Source organism: Chiloscyllium punctatum, chromosome 11 (assembly GCF_047496795.1).
Source record: "Chiloscyllium punctatum isolate Juve2018m chromosome 11, sChiPun1.3, whole genome shotgun sequence".
NCBI classification, from domain to species: Eukaryota; Metazoa; Chordata; class Chondrichthyes; order Orectolobiformes; family Hemiscylliidae; genus Chiloscyllium; species Chiloscyllium punctatum.
Window position 1 is genome coordinate 69,877,394 of NC_092749.1, and position 19,353 is coordinate 69,896,746.

Consider the following 19,353-nt stretch of genomic DNA (forward strand, 5'->3'; position numbering starts at 1 on the left):
TCCAACGAGAAAAGGCCGAGAACTCTCAACCTATCCTCGTACGACCTATTCTCCATTCCAGGCAACATCCTAGTAAATCTTCTCTGCACCCTCTCCAAAGCTTCCACATCTTTCCTAAAGTGAGGCGACCAGAACTGCACACAGTACTCCAAATGTGGCCTAACCAAAGTCCTGTACAGCTGCAACATCACTTCACGACTCTTGAATTCAATCCCTCTGCTAATGAACGATAATACACCATAGGCCTTCTTACAAACTCTATCCACCTGAGTGGCAACTTTCAAAGATCTATGTACATAGACCCCAAGATCCCTCTGTTCCTCCACCTCACTAAGAACCCGACCATTAACTCTGTATTCCGCATTCTTATTTGTTCTTCCAAAATGGACAACCTCACACTTGACAGGGTTGAACTCCATCTGCCACTCCTCAGCCCAGTTCTGCATAATATTTAAGTCCCTTTGCAAACGACAAATGCCCTCCTCACTGTCCACAACTCCACCTATCTTCGTATCATCTGCAAATTTACTGACCCACCCTTCGACTCCCTCATCCAAGTCATTAATAAAAATTACAAACAGCAGAGGACCCAGAACTGATCCCTGCGGAACTCCACTTGTAACTGGGCTCCAGGCTGAATATTTACCATCTACCACCACTCTCTGACTTCGACCGGTTAGCCAGTTTTCTATCCAATTGGCCAAATTTCCCTCTATCCCATGCCTCCTGACTTTCCGCATAAGCCTGCCATGGGGAACCTTATCAAATGCCTAACTAAAATCCATGTACACTACATCCACTGCTCTACCCTCATCCACATGCTTGGTCACCTCCTCGAAGAATTCAATAAGACTTGTAAGGCAAGACCTACCCTTCACAAATCCGTGCTGGCTGTCCCTAATCAAGCAGTATCTTTCCAGATACTCATAAATCCTATCCCTCAGTACCCTTTCCATTACTTTGCCTACCACAGAAGTAAGACTAACTGGCCTGTAATTCCCAGGGTTATCCCTATTCCCTTTTTTGAACAGGGGCACAAAATTCGCTACTCTCCAGTCCCCTGGTACCACCCCCGTTGACAGTGAAGACGAGAAGATCATTGCCAACGGTACTGCAATTTCCTCTCTTGCTTCCCACATAATCCTAGGATATATCCCGTCAGGCCCGGGGGACTTGTTTATCCTCAAGTTGTTCAAAATGTCCAACACATCTTCCTTCCTAACAAGTATCTCTTCTAGCTTACCAGTCCGTTTCACACTCTCCTCTTCAACAATACGGTCCCTCTCGTTCGTAAATACTGAAGAGAAGTACTTGTTCAAGACCTCTCCTATCTCTTCCGACTCAATGCACAATCTCCCACTACTGTCCTTGATCGGACCTACCCTCGTTCTCGTCATTCTCAGGTTTCTCACATACGCATAAAATGCCTTGGGGTTATCCTTGATCCTATCCACCAAGGATTTTTCATGCCCTCTCTTAGCTCTCCTAATCCCTTTCTTCAGGTCCCTCTGGCTATCCTGTATCCCTCCACTGCTCTGTCTGAACCCTGTTTCCTCAATCTTATGTAAGCCTCCTTCTTCCTCTTTACTAGACATTCAACCTCCCTCGTCAACCAAGGCTCCCTCACACGACCATTTCTTTCCTGCCTGATAGGTACATACATATCAAGGACACGTCGTATATGCTCCTTGAAAAAGTTCCACATTTCCACCACATCCTTCCCTGACAGCCTATGCTCCCAACTTATGCTCCTCAAATCCTATCTTACAGCATCGTAATTTCCCTTACCCCAATTGTAAAATCTACCTTGTTGTGCGCACCTATCTCTCTCCATAACCAAGGTGAAAGTCACAGAATTGTGGTCACCATCACCAAAATGTTCACCCACGAACAAGCCCATCACTTGTCCCGGTTCATTACCGAGTACCAAATCCAATATGGCCTCCCCTCTGGTTGGACAATCTACATACTGAGTTAGAAAAGCTTCCTGGACACACTGCACAAACACCGCCCCATCCAATCTACTTGATCTAAAGAGCTTCCAATCAATATTTGGGAAGTTGAAGTCGCCCATGACTATGACCCTGTGGCTTCTGCACCTTTCCAAAATCTGTTTCCCAATCTGTTTCTCCACATCTCTGCTGCTATTGGGGGGCCTATAGTAAACACCCAACAAGGTGACTGCACCTTTCCTATTTCTGACTTCAGCCCATACTACCTCCAGAGGCAGATCCCCCTCGAACTTCCTTTCTGCAGCCGTTATACCATTTCTAATTAGCAATGCCACCCCCCCTCCTTTTTTACCACCCTCCCTAATCTTACTGAAACATCTGTAACCAGGAACCTCCAACAGCCATTCCTGTCCCTCATCTATCCATGTTTCCGTGATGGCCACAACATCGTAGTCCCAGGTACCGATCCACGCCTTAAGTTCACCCACCTTATTTCTGATACTCCTTGCGTTGAAGTATACGCACTTGAGCCCATCTCTGTGTCCGCAAGTATTTCCTGACAGTGCTACCTTCTCCACAGCCTCCCTACAGTCTTGGACATCCTGACACACAGCTAGCTTACTTGCTGGACTACAAGTCCGGATCCCATCCCCCTGCCAAATTAGTTTAAACCCCCCCAAAGAGTGCTAGCAAACCTACCCCCCAGGATATTGGTGCCCTTCTGGTTCAGGTGCAACCTGTCCTGTTTGTACAGGTCCCACCTTCCCCAGAATGCAGTCCAATTATCCAAATACCTGAAGCCCTCCCTCCTACACCATCCTTGCAGCCACGTGTTGAACTGCACTCTCTCCCTATTCTTTGCCTCACTGTCACATGGCACCAGCAACAACCCAGAGATGACGACTCTGTCTGTCCTAGCTTTTAGCTTCCAGCCTAACTCCCTGAGCTCTTGAATGACCTCCCCACCCCTCTTCCTACCTATGTCGTTGGTGCCAATGTGTACCACGACTTCTGGCTGCACACCCTTCCCTTTAAGGATTCTGAAGACACGGTCCAAGACGTCTCGGTCCCTGGCACCCGGGAGGCAACAAACCATCCGAGAGTCTCGCCCATGTCCACAGAACCGCCTGTCCATCCCTCTAACTAGCTCTCTCCTCCTCTCCCCCTTTCCCTTCTGAGTCTCAGAGTCAGACCTCACGCCACAGACCCCTTCACTGCAGTTTACACCTGCAAGGCTGTCCCCCCCAACAGTTTCCAAAGCTGTATACTTATTATTTAGGGGAACGACCACAGGGGAACCCTGCACTGCCTGCTTCTTCCCCTTCCCACCTCTAACTGTTACCCAGCTACCTCTGTTCTCCGGCGTAACTATGTCCCTGTAGCTTCTCAAATAATCCTCAGCTCATCCAACTCCGGTTCCAGTTCCCTAACTCGTTCGGTGAGGAGCAGGATCTGACTGCATTTCCTGCAGACGAAGTCGGCAGGAGTATCGGTGGTCACCCCTACCTCAAACATCCTGCAGGAGGAACATTCCACCGCCTGCGCTGCCATGACTGTACACTTTGTCTCCAAAAACAAGAACACTGAGTCAATAACACTGAGTCACTTACCTGGGGTCTAGAACACACCCACTCAAATACTAATCACTTACCTTCCCGACCAGCTCTGCGCTCCAACCTCACTTCCGCCCAGCTCACGCCGCTGCTCCCACTCAAATGACAGTTGGTGTTAAAGGGTGAGTATTTATACTCACTGTTCTCCTTCCCGGCTGCCCCTCTGCTTGCCGTCACTTCCTCTGCTGCTCCCGCTCTTTCTGTGAAGAGAGAGAGAAAAAAAAACACCGCTGCCCGCTACAGGTAAGTAATTTTAAAACAAAACTGTCTTACCTTAGCTGTAGTCTCCCGGGTTCGCTTTTACTCGGCCGCTGTTCCCACTCAAAATCCATAATGAATCTGTGCCAATTTGGAAGTCCGGGGGGCCCTCAGCCACCCAGTTTACCAAAATATTTTTCCTTGCACAGAAAGAGAGAATAGAAAATAGTCTCTTCCTGTGCATGTCCAGGGAGGATAAGTTCGAAAAGCCCAAAAGGAGAGATACGGGGTCCACTTTAATTTCCATTCCTAAAATTTCTGTCAGGGCACTTGCTACTTTAGTCCAGTATCTACGGATCTTATGACAGGTCCATAGACAACGTACAAGAGTGCCCACCTCTATTTTACATTTGGGACACATTGGAGATGCCCCTGCCTTAAATTTTGCCAATCGATCCGGTGCTATATGGGCCCTATGAAGTATCTTCAGCTGGATAGCCTGAGTTCTGTTACAGATGGTGATTCTTCTGGCATTTTCCCAAATGTAATTCCACGTTTCTATAGAGATTTCTAGTCCCAATTCCTGATCCCATGTTTTAAGCAGATTGTCCATATCTCCCGGTACTTCATCATGTAGTAAATGATAAATAGTACTGATGGAGGATACCCCCATTGGTCGTAGTACTCTACATTCTCTATCTGATCTATAAAGACTATCTAATAACGTAGTCTTCTTCTGTATATAGTCTCGAATTTGGAAGTATCGATAGAGGTCTCCATTAGGTAATCCGAATTTCTGACGCAGCTGTTCAAAAGACATCAAGACCCCATCTTTAAATAGGTCCCCTAGACATGAGATACCCCTGGATCTCCAGAGTTTAAAAGTGGCGTCTGTAAACCCCGTTTGGAATCCCCATGCTCCCACTATCGGCGCATAGGGGGATGCTTTATGTGAGTTGCCTCATTTTGCCGCATTATATTCCAAGCTTTAATTGTATTTAGTATTATAGAGTTTTTACAGTGATCCGTAATGATTTCCCTCTTGTCTGAAAATAAAATGTTAATAAGTGGGCATTTTACTTGAGAAGCCTCGATGTCCAGCCAGATTGATTGTAGATCAAACTATGTAACTTAATAAGGAACTTAACTGATATTTCCTAAAATCTGGGAAGTCCAATCCTCCCCTTGCCTGTGGAAGCTGTAGCTTCTTCAGCTTAATGAGGGGCCGTCTATGATTCCAGATAAAGGAACCCAACCAGCCATATAATATACATAGTGCCAGTCTCGGCAGCATCACCGGAAGCATTCTCATAGGGTATAGGAGACGGGGCAGGACATTCATTTTAATTAGTGCTATTCTACCCAACCAGGAAGTTGGAAGGGCGCCCCATCGCTGGAGGTCCTGCCTTATCCTTTCCAGTAAATGCACAAAGTTAGCCTTGTATAACTGACCAAATACTGGGGTAATAAAAATGCCTAAATATAAGAAGCCCTCCAGGGACCAATGAAAGGGAAAATGGGATCCATCCACTAAGTGGGGTGTCATAGCAAGGCCACCCATTGGCATAGCCTCCGATTTTGAGAAATTAATTTTATAGCCGGAGAATGCACTAAATGTATTAATAAGTTGGATTAAGCGAGGCACGGACATCAGAGGATTACTGAGGAATAGAAGAACATCATCTGCATACACGGTAATTTTAGGTTTACCTGTACCAATCCTCGTGGCTGTTATATTAGGACCAGCCCGTATAGCTTCTGCTAGTGGTTCAATTATTAGCGTAAATAACAATGGCGAGAGAGGACATCCCTGACGGCAGCCCCTACCCACACTGAAACTATCCGAACCTAATCCATTGGTAACCACATCTGCTTTGGGATCACTATACAATGTTGAGACCCATTTGGTAAACACCTTTCCAACGCCAAACCTTTCCAATGTGTAAAACAAATATAACCATTCATTCCTATCAAATGCCTTTTCCACATCTAATGAAACTACTAATCCTGGTATCTTTCCCTGATGACAGGCTTGAATCATATTCAAAACCCTTGAATTGGATGATCTACGGCCCTTAATAAACCCCATCTGATCCTCCTTTATGATATATGGCAGTACCCTTTCTAGTCTCAATGCTAACGTTTTAGAAAGGATTTTAAAATCTACATTTAGCAAGGATATTGGTCTGCATGACGTATAATCATTTGGATCCTTTCCTTTTTTAAGGATAAGAGAGATATTTGCCTCTTTCAGCGAAGGCGGGAGACAGCCCTAACTATATGCATAGTTATACATGTCCATAAGTGGACCAGCCAATATTTCTGTGAATTCTTTCGAATTCAGCTTGAAAACCATCTGGGCCAGGTGCCTTACAGCTCTGAAGTTGCCTGATTGTGTCAAGTATTTCTTGGATTGTTAGGGGAGCATTTAAGAGTTAGGCCCGGAAAGGTCAATTTTTAAAAAAATGATTGCATCCTCCTAGTCCTATCTTCACAATCCTGCGATTTATATAAATCAGAATAAAATTTTCTAAAGATTGCATTAATCTTTTTATGATCATGAGTCAAAATACCTGTACTTTCCTTGATAGATGTAATAATCTGAGGGGCCTTTTTTTTCTTTGCAAGAAATGCTAAATATCTACCCGGTTTGTCCCCAAATTCATATAACCTTTGTTTTGCAAATAATATTTCCCTCTTAGCCGTTTGGGTAAGCGTAGTGTTTAGAGCTGTCCTAAGGGCCGTAATCCTTTGCAATTTAATAATAGAAGGTCTATCAGTGTATGCTGCTCCAGCTGCTTTTAAGCGAGCTTCGAGCAGACGCTGTTGTTCTCCCTTTAATTTTTTCTGGGTCACTGAGTAGGAGATGATCAAACCTCGTGCGTAAACTTTGATGGTCTCCCATATCATTGATGGGTTGCTAGCCGTACCTAAATTAATTTCTAAAAAAGTTTTAAATTCTTGAAATTTACTGTCTTTCATTAGGAAGGGGTCCATACGCCAATACCGAGGGGATGTCCCATTATTCCTCGCCTTGGTTTCCATATATACAGCAGCGTGGTCGGAAATTGCTATATTACCTATTTTACAGGATGTTATGGAATTTTAAAAAATCAAGGGGGAAAAAACATATCAATTCTGGTATGGCATTTATGTGGATTGGAGTAAAAAGAAAAATCTCTGCCCTGTGGATGAAGACATCTCCATACATCTACTAATCCTAATTCTTTGTTCAGATCTACCAATTGTCTAGATCTGGGAGATACTCCTGTAGTACTCTTGGGAATCCTATCTATTTCCGGATCCATAATACAATTAAAGTCTCCCCCTATAATTGTATGACGGGCACCAAGAGCCATCAATTTTGAAAAGGCTTCTGTTATAAATTTAAAGGGGTGTGCCGGGGGGCAGTACAAATTTAAAATCCCATATTCTTCTCCATTTATAAGGGCTTTAATCAGAATATATCGTCCAGATTCGTCTTTTATCTGATTTAGGATTTTGAAAGGGAATTTCTTCCGAACAAGAATAACAACTCCCCTACTTTTTGAGCTAAAAGAAGAAAAAAAGGCCTGATCAAATCCACCCTGTCATAATTTCAAGTGTTCTTTATCCGACAGGTGTGTCTCCTGTAGGAGAGCTATATCAACTCTTTCTTTCTTAAGATTTAATAATATTTTTTTCCTTTTGACTGGTGAATTACTCCCCTTGACATTCCAGGTGCACCACTTAACCGACTGATCAACCATAATTATCCGGGCAAATCCGAGACCCCTCGGGAGGGGAAACCCTATCCAAAACATCCCGAGCATAGAGCATATAAAATTCACAAAAATAAAGGCTCTCTAATACACTCAGGACAGTATAACAAAAAACTATTTCTAAATAATAAAAAAAAATAAAACTTATAAAATGTATTTAAATGGAGATTTTCCCCCTTGTTCCCAGGGGGTGTCACTTCCTTTCCAAAAGGTCCATCATATCCTCTCCCAACCAATGCCCCACCCTTGACCCAGGCGCTCCTCAATAGGATGAGGAGAATTCAGATATAATACAAAGCTAGAGTTAACAGTGAGCACTCTACCCCCTACCCCCCCCACCCCCCCCCCCACACACACACCTGGATATATTTGGTAATGTTAATACCATTTATAAACATATATAACTATAAAATTACAACCTCAGCAAATAATAATTAAATATAATAATACAAAATAGCAAGGGAAAAACAACCCCGCTCCTAGAGACAGAGGTAAAATAGAATAAGGTAACCACCTCCCCCCACCAACATTAACTAAACCCCCCAGCTTATATATATACACAATATATACATATACACATACATACATAGAATAATAAAAAAAACAACCCCAAGGGGGGGAGAAAATCGTTAGATAGAGAACAAATAAATAACTCCCTCTCCCCACCCCCCAAGATAATATTAAACAGTAAGGTAAGAAAAAAGAAAAAGGAGGGGGGGGGGATATAAACCGGAGTGGGGGAAAGGCAAACCAACATCCATTGTCTCTTACAGTTTATCTAAGAGAGTCCAAAAATTCCTTAGCCTTTTCTGGTGATCCGAAGTTATACACGGATCCTTCAAGGTTAAAGCGTAGCGTCGCTGGGTAGCGTAAGGAATACTGAATATTTAAGTCCCTTAAACACTTCTTTGCCTCATCGAATGCCTTCCTCTTTCGGACCAGAGCTGGGGAAATGTCCTGGAATAACATGATCTTGGATCCTTTGTAGATCATGGCTTGGGAATCTTTTCCAAGATTTCTAGAAGCTTCTAGGAGTATCTGCCTCTCCCTATAGCTCTGCAGCCGGAACAGGACCGGGCGTGGGCGCTGGTTTGAGCCAGGCCTGCGTATTGCGACCCGGTAGGCCCATTCTACCCTTACCTGGCCTGATCCGGCCTCCAGATTTAAAAGCTATGGCAGCCACTGCTCGAGAAACGCTGTAAGCTGGCCTTCCTCTTCCCGTTCGGGAAGGCCCAGCAAACGAATATTTTTTCGATGACCTCGATTATCGAGGTCATCAATATGATTCTCTAAGGTCCGGGCTCGCTGTTCGAGAGTCCGGACCCGATTCACGGCCGATTGTGCTGTAGTTTCGGAGGTCGCGGCCTTTAGCTCTGCCCCTCCGACTCGGCGCTCGATTTCTTTAATGTCTCGGTCGTGCTTCTGCAGCGCGGCCGAGAGTGAGTCCCATCGACTTCGGGATTCTTCAATGAAAGCGTCGATCTTCACATCCAGTTTGGAGGTGATTTCCACCAGGCTCCCCACCGTAGGTAAGTCCCCCGGGGCGGCTGTAGACGCCTCTGCTGCAGCTGGAGAGGGTGGGGGAGGGGTTCCTGCCTGCTGAGGGCTGAGGACTCCCTTCCCTTTAGTCATTTTTGCTGAAGACTAAATTGTTTAAATTCAACACTGAGCAACTAATTAAAATAAACAGCTATTTTAAATGATTTGGTGAGTGTGGTGGGGTGGGTGACCCACTTTGCCCAAGTCTTGGGAGGAGCACTGTAGACTCAGACTTGCTGGGTCGCCGCCATCTTGGATCCCCCTTGCATGTCTTTTCTAATCAATTTTACATTCAGCGGACTTAAGGCGTTGGGGATGAGGCCCATATTTGGGAAACTGGTGTCGTGGGGGAAGTTTTTGTGTGTGAATCCTGAAGGTGGAAGGGGGGAAACTGTGGCTCATAGATCAATAGCTCTGGGGACATGTAATGTGGAAAAATGAAATGGCTTGCAAATTAAAGTGATGGACTCAGACCCAAAGTGGTTTACAAAATGCACACACAAATGGGCACAGACAAATTATATGTGCTTGGTTAGATAGCAATTATTGGAATGCCTGTGTCCTATACATACCTAAAGTGGGCATGAGAGAAACAATTTTCATTCCTGTTATCTGAAATCAAGAGGCAAGGTAAAATTCCTGACATTGAATTACTTGAAGTTAAATGTCAAATCAACAAATGCCACTCTCACGAGGGTGTGTGGCTTGGTCACCAACTTCTGGTGTAGGGGGGACATAATCTAAATAATTTCTTATATGGATGACTTTTGGATACTTCAAGACTACTACGATCATTTGTGCTCAAGTTAAAGAAAATGTTTCCAAAGAACTTGAAAACTTCGATAGTGCAGGCTGTGTTGAAGGATTACATTGCATCTTGGAGACCCAAGGAGGTTAAAGGCAAAAATAGAAAACAAATTCAGGGATCAATGCTAAATGGGCATTGTTGCCTGACCCCATGATTTATACCTGCACCACTAATAGTAATAATTGTTGTTCAAGAATTGGATTCTTGAATCACTCATGATACAGAATGGCAAAGTAAGTGAAATACTTTGATTTCTGCATCATTCATTGAGACAGTGAGCCAAGAGAAGCAAACATAGAACTGAAAAGCAGAGATATTTGTTTAAAATTATATAGAATCTTAGTTAGGCTTGTTGTTCTTGTCTTCAGATTATGGAAAGGCTTTGAAACGCTGGAGGCAGTGCAAAAGGCAGGGATGCCACCAGAACTGTAAACATGTATCGAGCAAGAGAAATTCAACAGGGTTGGTACCTCTCTGTAGAAAAGACTGACTGGTGACAAGGTATTTAAGATTATGAAAGGTTTTAATACGGTAGATGTAAAGGTGCTGTTTTCACTAATGGGGGAGACCAGAACTAAAGACCATATATATAACAGCTACTAATAAATCCAAAGAAAAGTTAAAGAGAATTGTTTTAATCCACATAATAGTTAGAATGTGAAATGTACTGTAGAATAGCTGAGGCCAAATACATTTAAGGGGAAGCTAAATGTTCTGCTTATTACTGCTATTTCTTTGCCAACTGTCCACTGCTGATGCCATATCCTTAGCAATGCATTCATCCCTGGAACAACTGGACAACAAGGACACCCACATCAGACTCCTGCTCATTGAGTACAGCTCCACCTTCAACACCATTATCAGAGGGTCGGCATGGATACCACCATTACACATGGGGTCACCACCCACCATGTACGCAGCAGGTATTCATGTAATGCAGCCAACATTGTCTATAATGCGCTGCAGGCAAAGACACCCTGAGGTATGGTACATGGGTGAGACCAAGCAGAGGCTACAACAATGGATGAATGGACAGCGCACAACAATCAACAGGCAGGAATGTTCCCTCCCAGTCAGAAAACACTTCCGTGGTCTGGGACATTCAACCTCAGACCTTCAGGTGACCATCCTCCAAGGCAGACTTCGGGACAGGTAAACAATGCAAAGTGGCTGAGCAGAGACTGATCGCCAAATTCGAAACTTATGGGAATGGCCTCAACCGGGACCTTGGGTTCATGTAACACTACAGGTGACCCCACTGCATTGCACACATGCACATACACACACACCCCTTTACACTCACACATACATAGACACACACACTCTGACAGACGCACACACACAATTTTGTGGTGTGAATATGTACTTGCAGAATTACATTTTATTTTGCTCTAAAACTGCATGAATCCATGTAAGATTCTGTAAATCCCTTTTTTAGAAATCTTTTAGAATCAGTCTGAACTTTGGGGCACAGACAGCCTCACACAGGGCACCTCACACCTTCAATACATATTCTGGGCCAACATAGCACATATTGTTAAAATTCACTTAAGAATGTAATTTTTAAAAAGTGTTCTGGGATTTACATACGAAAGAACCGAAACTAACATGGTCATTTTAAAAGATGAGAGACTTAACAACAATGCAGGTCTTTTTCAATATATAATTTCAGTTGCATCACACTGTAAACATTTGCTATAAATTCTGTGTCTTACGATTTTATACTCCACAACTACCTGATGAAGGAGCAACGCTCCAAAAGCTAGTGCTTCCAAATAAACCTGTTGGAATATAACCTGGTGTTGTGTGATTTTTAACTTTGTACACCCCAGTCCAACACCGGCACCTCCAAATCACCCCTCCAGACTGATCTCATAACTCCGTGACTAGTAACCGCATCTTCTCCACAATAACACTCAATACTGGACTCCCCCCCCCCCCCCCCCCAGGATGCATCATCAATCCCCTACTGTTCTCCCTGTACACACACAACTGTGTTGCCAAATTCCGAATGAGCGGCATCTATAAGTTCACTAACAACATCACTGTAGCTGGACAGTTATCTAACAACAACAAGTACAGAAGGGAAATATAGAGGGTTTGGTGACATGCAATGAGAACAACCTCTCTCTCAACATCGGCAAAACTAAAGAACTGATCATTGACTTTAGTAAAAAAGGAAGATAACATGCGCCCATCTACATCAATGAAATAGACGATGTGCGTGGGTGGAGACCCTCCAGTTCCGTGGAGTGACAATAACTGACAACTTATCCTGGACTTCCCATGTAGTTGCAATGGTCAAGAAGACACAACAATGCCTCTTCTTCCACGGACAACTCAGGAAATTTGGCATGTCCATAAGGACCTTCACCAACTTCTCCAGATGCACCATTGAAAGCATATTATCCAGGTGCATAATGGCCTGATATGGCACTTGCTCTGCCCAAAACTATAAGAAACTACGAAGGTAGTGTGCGCAGCCCGGGCCATCACAGGAGCCAACTTTCCATCCAAGGACTCCATTTACATGGCCCACTGCCACAGAAAGGCTGCCAACAAAGACTCTTTGAGCTCTGTTAATGTAATGCTACATCCTCTTCTATCAGGCAGAACATACAGAAGCCTGAACAAATGCACCAGTTGGTTTTTCCCAACCATTATTAGACTATTGAATGAATTCTCTAGCCTAAAATAATGCGTATCTTGCGAACGTTGATCTCTCTTGTACATCCTGTGGAATGTTACCTGTATGCCTTTGTCTAAATCTTTTGTTCCATACATCTATGATCTGCCTGTACTCATAAACAAAGCTTTTCACTGTACTTAGTACACATGACCATAAATAAATCAATCAAAGTGAAATATCAGTAATTGGATAGATAATCAGAGGCCATATCAGAATCACCAATGTACAAGCCTCCTTTCACAGAATACCACAAGTAAGAGACAGCGGTGATCAGGCTCTGGTCCAGAGAATACTTCTGTTTTCTCAGTTCCTGAACTAGGGCCCCATGGTCAAAAGTTGATCCTGGGTTCTCACTGTTTTCCCTGACACCCAAATCAGGGTTGTCCTTCTTATGGTTGTTGCTGCTGGATTTTCTCAATCACTGTGCGAGTTCATTCCTCTTTTATACCATCAGACTCTTCTTTCATATACCTGACGTGTCTCTGGTCACATGCTTTTTACCTAATTAACTCTAGATGATTTGGTCAAGCTATTATTGATCTAATCAGTTGCCTGTGGAGCATTATGTTAGATTATCTTGTATGGTTGTAACTATAATCGTGTTTTCTGTTTTTTGTCTGCGTGACAGTCCCTTATGCTAGTCCATTACCTTTAAACTATTGCTACCCCTACTGCTTGCTGGTTAATTTGGTCAAATTAGAGCTATATTTACTTATTAGCACCGTTCTGCTCAATAAACACTTTGGAGAAAAGGGAACAGAAATATCTATCAGTGGCGCTTTATGAAAAGTGTGGAAGGTGGTGCAAATGGAGTGTAAAAGCTAATATGGTCTTGATGGATCTAAAGGCCTGTTTCTGGCTTGTAATAAAATATAAATGCAATAACGAAGTAAGTACATTATCTCTTCATTACTTTAAAATATATTTCATCTTTACAGTTTGCTGGTGGCATTTACTGCAGGTTGGAGTCCCAGCTTAAAGCCTGTCCACCAACATCATCTCGTCAGAATAATTCATCACAAAATGCGAGGTAAACTTGATTTCAAGTTATGTGGTTTAAATAAAGATTGCACGTGGTACTTATTACTTAAAAATATTTTAATTATGGCCTTCTAAAGACCCATTTTTGAAGCTGCACAACATTGTTTGCTGAGTTGAAACACAGACACACACACACAAATGCATAATGAAGCACTTTAACAGTACAGGACATCTGTAATCATAATATGTTGCATGTAAAATGCATGCACTGTCCAACTGGGAAATCATGTCTCACAAACTTGATTGAGTTTTTGAAGAAATAACAAAGAAGATTGATGAGGGCAGAGTAGTAGATGTGATCTATATGGACTTCAGTAAGGCATTCAACAAGATTCCCCATGGGAGACTGATTAGCAAGGTTAGATCTCATGGAATACAGGGAGAACTAGCCATTTGGATACAGAACTGGCTCAATGGTAGAAGACAGAGGGTGGTGATGGAGGGTTGTTTTTCAGACAGGAGACCTGTGACCAGTGGAGTGCCACAAGGATTGGTGCTGGGTCCTCTACGTTTTGTCATTTACATAAATGATTTCGATGCGAGCATAAGAGATACAGTTAGTAAGTTTGCAGATGACACCAAAATTGGAGGTGTAGTGGACAGCGAAGGGGGTTACCTCAGATTACAACAGGATCTGAACCAGATGGGCCAATGGGCTGAGAAGTGGCAGATGGAGTTTAATTCAGATACATGCGAGGTGTTGCATTTTGGGAAAGTAAATCATAGCAGGATTTATACACTTAATGGTAAGGTCCTAGGGAGTATTGCTGAACAAAGAGACCTTGGAGTGCAGGTTCATAGCTCCTTGAAAGTGGAGTCGCAGGTAGATAGGATAGTGAAGAAGGCGTTTGGTATGCTTTCCTTTATTGGTCAGAGTATTCAGTACAGGAATTGGGAGGTCATGTTGCTGCTATACAGGACATTGGTTAGGCTACTGTTGGAATATTGTGTGCAATTCTGGTCTCCTTCCTATCAGAAAGATGTTGTGAAACTTGAAAGGGTTCAGAAAAGATTTACATGGATGTTGCCAGGGTTGGAGGATCTGAGCTATAGGGAGAGGCTGAACAGGCTGGGGCTGTTTTCCCTGGAGCGTCGGAGGCTGAGGAGTGACCTTATAGAGGTTTACAAAATTATGAGGGGCATGGATAGGATAAATAGACAAAGTCTTTTCCCTGGGGTCAGGGAGTCCAGAACTAGAGGGCATAGGTTTAGGGTGAGAGGGGAAAGATATAAAAGAGACCTAAGGGGCAACTTTTTCGCACAGAGTATAATACATGTATGGAATGAGCTGCCAGAGGATGTGATGGAGACTGGTACAATTGCAACATTTAAGAGGCATTTGGATGGGTATATGAATAGGAAGGGTTTGGAGGGATATGTGCCGGGTGCTGGCAGGTGGGACTAGATTGGGTTGGGATATCTGGTCGCCATGGACAGGTTGGACTGAAGGGTCTGTTTCCATGCTGTACATCTCTATGACTCTATGACTGTATCGATTACAAATCCTGGTCACAAGCTATCTTGGTTATTTTCTTAATCATTGCAAATGGATAATAGTCACATCTGTGAAGTCGAAGTAATCACAGGCAATCTTAAAAGTGAAACCTGCAGACCAGTATTCACAAAAACAATTTAAAATCTCATTAACTACACAAGGGCACAGAGCAGATTTTATTTCACCTGGATCTTTCAATATCATTCAAATGTGTGCCACATAATCTTTGTATGCTGCTCAATGCACAACTGGAGCAAACAATGATGAATGCTGAAGAGCTAGGAGAGTTGCAGCAGTCTTCTGGGGTGTAAGATTAAGTCTTTGAGCAGGAGGAGCCTCATCTTCTGCATGATAGAGCACTTCTGCATCTGGTGTAACAAGCCAGACAGGACTCACTTGACACTTGATAACAGTGCAGTGATCTACTCTTTCACTGAAATTTGTTGTTGATCAAAAAGCATTCAGACCCTGATGGTTCACAGAAGCAAATGTGGTTTTCCTTTGTTTTCTTTGAGAACAATGAAGATGTTATGCTACACTGGGCATTAGAGAAACTCCCTTACGATTTTAAAATGGGATGCTGCTAAGGTTCAGTAACTTTTGTAGCTTAGAATGATTGTCACATAAGCAGATGGCAATGTACAATAGCAATGCATTTAAATATGCAGTTGTATTTGCATTGCACTGTCAGCTGTTCCACCTATTTGCCCTCATTTACCTTCCTTTCCCTTCCCTTACCTTCCACTACATTCACTGTGAAGAGCATCTCCTGTCAGGTAGTGATTGACCTGATTCATGGTTGGGTTTTAAAAATGGCCAGGAATCTCAGGAGATCCCAAAAGTGGCAAGTACTTCTGTCATTGCTGAGCAGAGAATAATGCAAGGGATGGACCACCTGATGTGATTGTAATTTCAGAAGTGCAGGTAACCTGCAAAAGGGCAATTAGCATAAGCTGTGGAATGTATAACATTTCAAAAGCAATATTTCCCAAAACAATTTCAAACTAGACTATGAACAGTAGAGGTCCCAGCACTGATCTCTGTGAACACCGCTAGTCACAATCCTCCATTCCGAAAAGCATCCTTCCACTGCTACCCTCTGTCTCCTATGACTAAACCGATTTTGTATCCATCTTGCCAGCACACCCCGATGCAGGCTCTATTATTAATAAGTCCATTTGCTTCTAAATGTGTATAGATTTTGTCCCTGAGAATCTTCCAATAATTCCCCTATGAAGCTCATAAACCTGTAATTTCCAGGATTATCCCTGTTACTGTTAAACAATGAAACAACATTGACTCTTCTCCAGTCCTCTGGGACCTCACCTGTAGCCAAAGAGGACACAAAGATGCCTGTTAATATTCCAGCAATTTGTTCTCTTGTCTCCCTCAATATTCTGGGATAGATGCTATCTGAACTCAGGGATACACAACACCTCTTCCCTTTTAATAGCAACCTGGCTTAGAAATTTGACACTGCTTTCCCTGAAATGATCTGCACCAATTCCTTCTGTTTGATGAATACTGACACAGTTATCGTTTAGAACCTCACCTATGTCTTCTGGTTCCACACATAGATTTCCTCCTTTGTCCTTGAGTGGGCCAACCCTTTCCTTGGTGACCCTTGTGCTTTTTATGTACGTATGAAAAGACTTAGGATTCTCCTTAATCCTGTTTGCTAATGATTTTCAATGACCTGTTTTAGCCCTTCTAATTCCTTGTTCAAGTTATTTCCTATTTTCCTTATATACCTCAAGAGCTTCATCATCCTAGACCTCATGTATGCTTCCCTTTTCTTTTTGACCAAAGTCATAACATCCCTGGTCATCCAAGATTGATGTAGCTTGCCATACCTATCCTTAATTCTTGCAGGAACGAGCTGCTCCTGAACTCAATTACCATTTGAAATATCTCCACATGTCTGATGTGGATCTACCCTCAACCAGCTGTCTCCAATTTCTGCCTAACATTGTTGTAGTTCACCTTCCCCAATTTAACACCATCACCCAAGGAATGCTGATATCTCTATCCGTGTGTTTCTTAAAACTCACGGTATTATGGTCACTAATCCCAAAATGCTCCCCCACTGATACTTCACTCACTAATTGGCCAACTTATTTCCCAAAACCAGGTCCAGTATAAGCCCTTTCCCGGTTGTACCATTTATGTACTGTGTCAAGAAATCTTCCTGAATGCTGCTGTATCCAAACCCCCAGCATGTAGTAAGTCCCAAAGTCCCAGTCAATATTGGGAAAGTTAATATCACCATCACAACAGCTCTGCTGTTTTTAGATATTTCCAAAATCTGTCCACAAATTCTCACCTCTAAATCCTGATGGCTGTTGGGAGGCCTGTAGTGTACCCCCAGCATTGTGATTTCACCTTTCCTATTCCTATGTTCTACCCATATTGTCTTGCTACACAAGTCCTCTGATGTGTTCTCTCTCAGTATAACTATGAAATAGGTAAAACAATGACTGCAGATGCTGGAGTCCTGATGAAGGGCTTTTGCCCAAAACGTCTATTTTACTGCACCTCGGATGCTGCCTGAACTGCTGTGTTCTTCCAGCACCACTAATCCAATTACTGTGAAATACTCCTTCACCAGTAATGCAAGTCCTCACACCCTTTACATCCCTTTCTATCACACCTGAAATATCTACATCCTGGGACAGAGCCACCAGTCCTGTCCCTCTTTCAGCCATCTCCTTAATCACAATAATGTCATAGTTGTAATTACTAACCAAAACTCTGAGTTCATCTACCTTTGTCTATTATACTACTTGCATTGAAACACATGCAGTTCAGACCACCTCCCTTGCTTTTTTCAGCAGCATTTCCCTGCCTGTTCTTGTTCTTAATTACATTTGCCTTGGTTTCTATCTCTCCCTCAATTTTGACATCTTCTGCCCTACTCCTCTGGTTCCCATCCCCCGCCACACTAGTTTAAACCATTCCAACCACTCTACCATATACCCCCACCTCTGCCAGAACCGGTCCCATTGCCCCATAAATCTGAAACCCTCCTTCTCACACCATCTTTTTAGCCACGTGTTCATCCTATATATCCTGCTGTTTCTACTCTGACTAGCTTGTGGCACTGGTAGTAGTCCTGTGATAACTATCTTAAGGGCATACATTTCAACTTTCTTCCTAATTCTCTATATTCAGCGTTTAGATTTCATGCTTTTTTAACCTATGACATTAGTACTAACGTGTACCATGACCACTAGCTGTTTGCCCTTCCTCTCCAGAATGTCCTGCAACTATCACTAGGAAGGCAGCACACCATCCTGGACTCTCATTTGAAGCTACAGAAATGCCTATCTATTTCCCTTATGAATGAACCCCCTATACCTAACACATTTCTATGCCTATTTCTCCCTCCCTGTGCAGCAGAGCCAACCATGGAACCATGAATTTGCTGCTCTTGTTATCCCCTGAGAGGCCATTCCCCTCAACAGTATCACTGTTGTATCTATTTTGCAAGGGAATAGCCACAGAAGATTCCTGCACTGCCTGCTTAGCCCTCCCACTCAGCCTGGTGGTCACCCATTCCCTTTCTACCTGTGGAATCTGAGACTGTGGCATGGCCACCTCTCTATGCATGCTGTCTATTGGTGTTCCTGATGCCCATTTCACTGTTGGCAGCCCCCAAGGTTCAAGAAGATCAGATTTAACCTGGTGTGGAGTCTTCTTCCCATTAGCAACTCTGCTGCAGCTATCCCTGTGGTTGTATGAGGGGTGGTCTGATAATCAAATAAGAACTGTGACAGTCCCCCCCCCAAAACACCAATTCCCCTCCCCCCATATTTGATGAATAAACTGTATGCACATCCAAGTACTTTGAGTGGGCACCACAATGACTGAGAACATTAAGCCCATGCAAACGGTCAGCATGGTTGACATGTAACTGAATGCAGGATTTACCCAGTCATTCCCACAATTGTGGGGAGCTGCTGATGGTAATTTTTGCCCTTGTTGACACTCTGGGCAATGCCCCCACCAACATGGCTATGTCTGCATCCAATCCTGGCCACCAAACATAGCTTCCCACCAACATCTTCATTTTGGATATTCGTGGATGACCTTGATGGAGTATCTGGCAGCAACCTTTGCTCGAAACAATCACTCTTGCTCCCTTTAATAAATTGCAATCCTTTACAGTGATCTGGTCTCACTGGATCTAGAAACATTTCGGTTCTGGTTATGATGGCTGTTTCGTTTTCCCCATCACCACCAGCTGATTACCAGGAT

The 19,353-nt window shown here is 43.3% G+C and overlaps 1 protein-coding gene across 4 annotated transcripts in view; it reads left to right on the top strand.

The window, feature by feature from the left end:
* The window catches only part of sanbr (SANT and BTB domain regulator of CSR), an 808,920-nt gene that overhangs the window by 779,917 nt on the left and 9,650 nt on the right, over positions 1 to 19,353 (top strand). For all 4 annotated transcript variants that reach the window (XM_072580998.1, XM_072580996.1, XM_072580997.1 and 1 more), the window contains one exon: positions 13,499 to 13,590. In XM_072580998.1, the coding sequence (XP_072437099.1) occupies positions 13,499 to 13,590 (92 nt within the window). The remainder of the gene's footprint in view (positions 1 to 13,498; positions 13,591 to 19,353) is intronic.